This window comes from Watersipora subatra, chromosome 8 (genome assembly GCF_963576615.1).
Source record: "Watersipora subatra chromosome 8, tzWatSuba1.1, whole genome shotgun sequence".
NCBI lineage: Eukaryota > Metazoa > Bryozoa > Gymnolaemata > Cheilostomatida > Watersiporidae > Watersipora > Watersipora subatra.
The window spans coordinates 36223706-36231182 of NC_088715.1; the positions used below are offsets into that span (position 1 = coordinate 36223706).

General features: G+C 41.4%; 1 protein-coding gene across 1 annotated transcript; it reads left to right on the forward strand.

Moving 5' to 3' along the window:
- The first annotated feature begins 373 nt into the window (after positions 1–373).
- On the forward strand, positions 374–7002 carry LOC137402504 (uncharacterized). Its single transcript, XM_068089004.1, has 3 exons — positions 374–451; positions 5729–6254; positions 6380–7002. The coding sequence occupies exons 1-3, from the start codon at positions 374–376 to the stop codon at positions 7000–7002; spliced, it is 1227 nt and encodes a 408-aa protein (XP_067945105.1).
- Positions 7003–7477: the final 475 nt, after the last annotated feature.

Below are 7477 nucleotides of genomic sequence, written 5' to 3' on the forward strand. Positions count from 1 at the left end.
GATGGTAACCGTTTCCCGACCTCGTGATTTGAGGCTGTTGTCCTTGGGAGGCTTGGGGGCACCGGCGTTGGGTGTGCCCTATCTGGCCGCAACCCCAACAATTTGGTCCCTTCCTCTCCACTCCCCGTTGTCCCAACAGCTTTCCTTCCCTTAGTCCGTCCGCTAATCCTTTTATAGCCATCAGGACGTCTTTCAGAGTGGCTGATGGGGGATCCAAATGGACGGGGGCGACTGTAGCGGGGTTAGCCTCCTCCTCCTCCACCGTCATTATTAGGGGTCGGGCACCAGGCCGAGGAAGAGTGGGCTGGATTTGCAGGAACTCATTCCCTGCCTGCACTGCTTCCTCAAAGCTCTGGGCCTTCATTGCTAACAGATGGCGTTGGAGGGACGTGTTTCCCAGGGTCAGAGAAAACGCATCCATGGCCATACTGGACTGGTAGGAGTCTGGAAGGTCAGCGTACGCTATCTTCACCAGACGCTCCATTTCTGTGGCATGTTCTTGGAGGCTCGTCTTTGGTTCCCTCTTGAGGTGGAGCCTACTCTTAGCCTCTCTCGGGGAGAGCCCGTACTTCGTGCGTAAAGCCGAAAAGATGGAGGCAGGTGAGTCCCCTCGACTACAGCTTCTGGCTCCCTCCTTCAGGGTCTCCCGCAGGTGGAGGAGCGTGGCCTTCTCACTCCACTCATTAGCTTCCGCAACCTCTTCGAACTGGGAGATGAATAACTCTACATCTTCACTCCCATCAAACTTCGGAGGCTTGAAGCTAGCTTCCTCCCTGGGTATTCGTAAGGCTCTAGTAATAGCCTCTGTTAGTTGACCAATCTGGTCGACCTGGTGTAACTCTGCCTCAGCCAGATCTCTGGTAGCACTCCGTCGGCTGCTTGGCATGGTTACTAGGTTTATCTTGGAAGTCCGTAGTCAAATCCCACTGCTGCCACCAGTGTGTTGGTTCCTGCGACCAACACGTAGAGGCGACCTGGGTCGACTTACTCTACCGGTCTGCATTCACTCTCCACAGGGGCCGTGTAAGGGTTGCCCGTTGACCAACACGCGGAGGCGACTAGGTCGACTTACACCACCGGTCTACTTCAACCACCTTACACCAGGAATTGCTCCCTGGGGGATATTATGCTCGTTCGACAGGGTCGACCTGAGGTCGACGGGGTCGACAGTGTTTCTATAACTCTACTCCCAAAGCACAGTCCGTCGACTGAGGCTTGGAGTAAGTAAGTGCTCAGTGTGATTCTGTTATTGCGCAAGGTAACAGAAGAGTGTGGGTCCAAATGCAAAGCATGTATTGAACGATTTAACTGAGCCGAAGCTCGGCCTTAAATACAATCAAATATGTAAATGAGGTGGCAAGGGCCAGCCTCCTCTAGGGGCGTGACTACATAAAGGAAAAAGAGAATACAACTCTAACGACAATCAGAAAAAGGAGATGGTAACGCACGTTTCCATCACAGGTGAGATGATAGCAGATTGTTTTACTTAATACTTCGATAAATAATCAAACGATTCAACAATTGAAGATTAAATGCATTGCTTCATTAAAAATCTTGCGTTTCCTTCACCTAATCATGCTTTTTCAAAACAAAACAGTTTCTTGCTAGAGTATTGTTTGTCGGTGTTTACCACAGTCAGCTGGATCAATAAGTGATAAGTGTTGATTATAATGAATCATTGTCAAACTTCTCAGTCCATATTTTACATATTGGTCATAAACTATACAACAAACCACTTTCTGTCATATGCATTGACACTCAGTGTTTTATACACTCAATTGCTTAATTCACTTTGTTTAATTTTTTTAGGCTGAGACGGCAGCACTACATAACATTGTTAGCTACTTAAATTATTGGGCTTCATAAATACATGTAAAATACCTCTTGTGTATTTTTTGAATAAACCAGTAATATTGGAGTATTTGTTATACAGCAAGCCTCTGCTGATCATTATTAAGACTTATCTCGCCTATTTACAAAATTGTAGACTGTATTGCTCTTTAAAACGTCAAGCCAATTTCAAGACAACGTGTAGTACCTTCATGCAACTGTATGATTATTATGTAACTGATGTTTTGGTTAGTTTTAAATCTTTATATAGTGTCATGCAGAACTTATACTGTATTATTGTGTTATTACATTATATTCTGGTGTATTGTATTATAATAACTGTATTGTGTTGTATTGTATTGAACTGCATTGCATTAAATTGTTTTATATGATTTATGTGTGGCATTATGTTGTGCGATATTGTATATTAATACATATTTCGTTGTATTTTAATCTATCGAGTTATATTGTATTATTATTATTATTATAGTGCTCACATATCAATTATTACCTTACAAAAGTGTGCGATGTATGAGTTAACTAAATATTGTTGTGGCGAGAGCTGAAGGGTGTACTTTTATTCTTTTCATGTAGGGCTATGCACATTGCTTACACATCAAAATCAGTCTTTTATCTCTTCCTATTTTCAAGTTTTACATTTATACCTACAAGATTTGCTAGATCATTCTTTCTGATAGGTTATAATGGATAAATATTGCACCATAAACGTAAGCTCTTATATGTCTTTATGACAATTTCGTACTCATTGTATGTAATGGAGGTGATTCTTTTTTTTGTAGTCAGCCGCCAGGGACTCAATATGACAGACATTTCTCATCATCATCGTATCCACTGGTCTGACAGGAACGCTCTTCATACTCTTCACAATGGGACCTGTACAACTATTGATTGACCGGCTATGCTGTATACCTCATTGGGTACACTGGTTGTGACGCAGACAAACTAACGAATTTAATGTTTAATATTTTAAATTAAATTATTATATTGCTGGGCGACTCATGACAAGCATAAAGTATTTATTATGCTTCTCTCAGTACTTTCCGTTGGTACATGTCATTTCTTTTTTATTAAACTGACAATTATATGCAAAATTTTTTGCTTACTTTTAGATTTATTGTACAGGTAGTGTGCAAAAACAATATTGGTGCAGTATGTTCGATGACAACTAACTTTATGGAGAATAATTAATATCATAGGACTTTGTATGGGTATTTTGAATCATTGTATGATTATTATATTATATAGCATATTTACCCATGTACACAGTCTGTTTATCACATAGATATATATACCTAGATTGGCCAATAATTGCTATTCCCATCGGTTGCCTTGTCAGACCTAAATGGCACGACGTAACGTCACTGTATTGTACCTCACGCTTGACTGCACTGCTGTTTACAATGAATCTAATGGGAAGAAGGTAACAAAATTACATTTACTTTCACATAAAAACCTTCTTGTATACATAATCCAGTAAACTAAAGCAATTATGTGATAATATCTGATAACCACCATAGATTAAAACTATAAAAGCTATGAATTGTTGCACACAAATCATGGGCTATCATGGCTTTATTTGCAACTCTCTCTTATCCCCATTCTCTCTTTTCCCCTTCTCCAAAGAATAAGTTAGAAGGGGGAAAGAGAGAAGGGGAATGGAGAGAGGAGGGGAAATAGCCCACCCACTCTAAGAGCCAGACCTTGGCTAGGTAAATAGACTAATATGCTGAACTAAACATGACTGGGAGATGAGAATGGGATAAGAGAGGGTTGCAAATAAAGCCATAATGGCTCATGATTTGTGTGCAACAATTCATAGCTTTTATAGTTTTAATCTATGGTGGTTATCAGATATTATCACATAATTGCTTTAGTTTACTGGATTATGTATCCAAGAAGGCTTTTATGTGAATATAAATGTAATTTTGTTACCTTCTTCCCATTAGATTCATTGTAAACAGCAGTGCAGTCAAGCATGAGGTACAATACAGTGACGTTACGTCGTGCCATTTAGGTCTGACAAAGCAATCGATGGGAATAGCAATTATTGGCCAATCTAGGTATATACATATCTATGGTTTATCATGATACATCAAAAACACTCAATTTATTCTAGAAAGCATATTGCAAAGTATTTAACCAAACTATTAAATAGAATCTTAAAGCTCATCATCACTGTCTATATAATTACCATCTTCAACCTCATCGTTCATTTCTTTGCTGCAGTCTACACAGACACTTGTGCAAGCTAAAGATGCAGTTTTGCATCATCATCGACTTTCACATCTACTATTTTTGCATGAGCAACTAGTCCAATGGAAAAACTGCCTGAGAATAGCTCTGTGTCCATCAGGAAACCACTGCACAGAAATCTCATCGTCGTCTTCACTCCAGCCGAGATTTGTGGGACAAGCTGCATGATTAGTAGGAGACCAGATCATCAAATTTACACAAACAAAACAACAAGATACAATGGAATATTTAACCACATCACATGTAAAATCTGGTCGGTGATGACATTCGTTAGTTACTTAAAGTTTATTATCAGTCAATAGTGATTGAATCATCATATTAATATGGACATCGTTCTTGATATTCAACGACAATGAAATAATGGCTATCGTGGTGAACGAACGAGGTCTTCGGTTTGATCATGAAAATAATTAGTTCTACTTTCCTAGCAATAGTTGTAAATAATTCCAGATAGTTGAACTTATAATGGTCAACACGCTCAGTTACCGTTTTTATCTGTTGAGGTGATACAACTACTAAATCACTTGAGGTTAGTCGCTCGGGCAAGCAACACACGGTCCTAGTTTTGGCCGCTATTACTAAACAAACTGGCGGATTATGACGTTTTATTTCAATTATCCAATCACAGTTTGTGAAATTCCTTGTCACAATGGCAACAGTGATTGGCTTGTTTATTACGCCCCCTCCCCCCCCCCCCCCCCCCCGCCATTTGATGAGATGTAATTTAAGCATGAAAGTACATAAGTTACGAGGTTACAGAGTGCAACATTCAAACAGGCAATAAATAAATATTGAAAAATCTTTTACACGCACCATATTGCATAAGTTGAGAAAAGTAATAACAACTCACAATTGAGTTGCTCTGCTCCTAGACTAGAAGTACCCTAAGGCTCTCATTAAATACACAGTTACTGGCATAGATGGGTATCCATTGTATCGTCATCGTTCCGCTGATGATGGAGGTTTCACCAAACAACACACATTGCGAGCTGTTGGAGGGGCCTACGGCATCACTTTGGAAAATAGATGGATAGTGCCTTACTGCCCTTTGCTGTCCAAAGTATTCAATGCACACATCAATGTCGAATTTTGCAACTCAGTGAAATCTATCAAATACATTTGCAAATAATTATGTCAATAAGGGTAGTGATCAAGCAGTGTTTGGCTTGGAAAGAGATGGAGCACAGGTTGATGAAGTAGCTCGCTATGAGAGTGAACAGTACATCAGTGCAAATGAAGCAATGTGGCGCATCTTCAGTCACCTTATTCATGCACGACACCCGACTGTCTAGCATCTGAGTGTCCATCTTGAGAATGGCCAGAGAGTGTATTTCACTGAAGCAAATCTTCAGCAACAACTTCTAGATCCATGTGAAACTACCCTTACCGCCTTTTTCAAGCTTTGTACACTTGATGATTTTGCCAAGACGCTTCTCTACTGCCAATTGCCAGCCTATTACACCTTTGACGCATCCACAAAATGCTAAAAGAGACGAGTTCATGGAGCTGCAGTGCCTGATCATCCTGGCATATATCAAACTGATGCCTTAGCACGGGTATACACTGTTCACCCCAACAATCGTGAATGTTTCTTTCTTTGAATCATCAACCAATGTCCTTTCAGCATTTGAGAACTGTTGAAGGTCATGTCTGTGCTACTTTCCATGAAGCATGCAGACGTTTGGGGCTATTGGAAGATGATGCACAGTGGAGGGAGGCCTTGGAAGATGCTGCAACTGTACGGTCACCTGCCCAACTGCGCAAGCTGTTTGCTATTATGTTGAGCACCTGCCAGCTTTTTCACCCTCTTCAGCTGTGGCAAGAGTTTAAGGAACATTTGGCTGAAGACATTCTGTTTCATGAGCGACAACTGCTTCAGGATCAACAACTGCAGTTCACAGATAGAATGTTTAATATTGCTCTTATATTTATCGAGGACCAAGTGCTTGAGGTCACAAACAACAACCTCTCAGTTTATGGACTTCCCAGGCCTGTTAGAGTGGAGCAACCTGTTGTTTGCAGGGAAATATTACGCGAAACAGCATATGACCGTGAAGAGCTCCGTTGCCATGTTGAAACCAATGAACCGCTGCTGCTGGAAGAGCAAAGAGCTGCATATAACACAGTTTTAGAGAAAATTGAACAAAACAGTGCGGTATGGTGTTTCTTCACGCACCAGGTGGGACCGGCAAAACCTTTGTCACTAATCTTATATTGGCGAAAGTACGAGAGTCTGGAAAAATTGCTTTAGCCGTAGCTTCATCTGGCATTGCAGCTACTTTACTCCCTGGTGGCCGCACTGCGCATTCAGCACTGAAACTGCCTCTTAATTTGGCCAGAACTAAGAGTCCTGTGTGCAATATCAAAAAGAACAGCGGAACTGCCCGACTTCTGCAACGATGCGTTCTTATTGTGTGGGATGAGTGCACAATGTTGCACAAGCTCGCATTTGAAGCTCTAAACCTTGCCCTAAAGGACTTGCGTGAAAATAATAGAATTTTCGGTGGGGTAACTCTTTTACTTTCTGGAGATTTTCGCCAAACATTGCCTGTCATACAAAGAGGCACACCTGCTGATGAGATAAATGCATTTATCAAATCATCATTTTTGTGGCCGTCTGTTGTGCAGCTGCATTTGACACGAAACATGCGTGCCGCTATTCTTTGTGATGAAACAAGTGCACATTTTGCTGCTCGACTGCTGCGTATTGGTCAAGGGCGTTTGCCAGTCAGTGCTAAAGATGGTTTGGTGTCTCTTGATGGCTACGGCACTTTTGTGGATTCAACTGAGCAACTTCAAGAGAACGTTTACCCTAATCTGCGACAGAGGTTCCAAGATGTTGATTGGTTATCTGAGCGAGCTATTCTTTGCCCCAGAATGATGCAGCTGCTGCCATAAACTCACAGTTTTTAGCCCAACTACCTGGTAATTCAAAAACCTTCACTTCTGTTGATACGTCGTTGACTGATGACGCTGCTGTAGAATATCCTGTGGAATTCTTATATTCACTGGACTTGCCCGGACTTCCTGCTCACAAATTGCAGCTAAAGATAGGAACACCGATCATGCTTCTTCGCAACCTCAATCCTTCAAAGTTATGTAATGGCACTCGGCTAATTGTTACGCAAATGCTTTCGCACGTAAGTTAGGCCAAAATCATTTCAGTATCTGGTAGAGGAGAATACGTTTTTATTCCAAGGATCCCAATTATTCCGACCGATCTACCATTTGAATTTAAATGGATTTAGTTCCCCATCAGAGTCTGCTTTGCTATGACCATCAAAAAGTCGCAAGGTCAATCCCTCAAAGTAGCCGGTATCGACTTACTGTCCCCTTGCTTTAGCCATGGCCAGCTGTATGTTGCCTGCTCAAG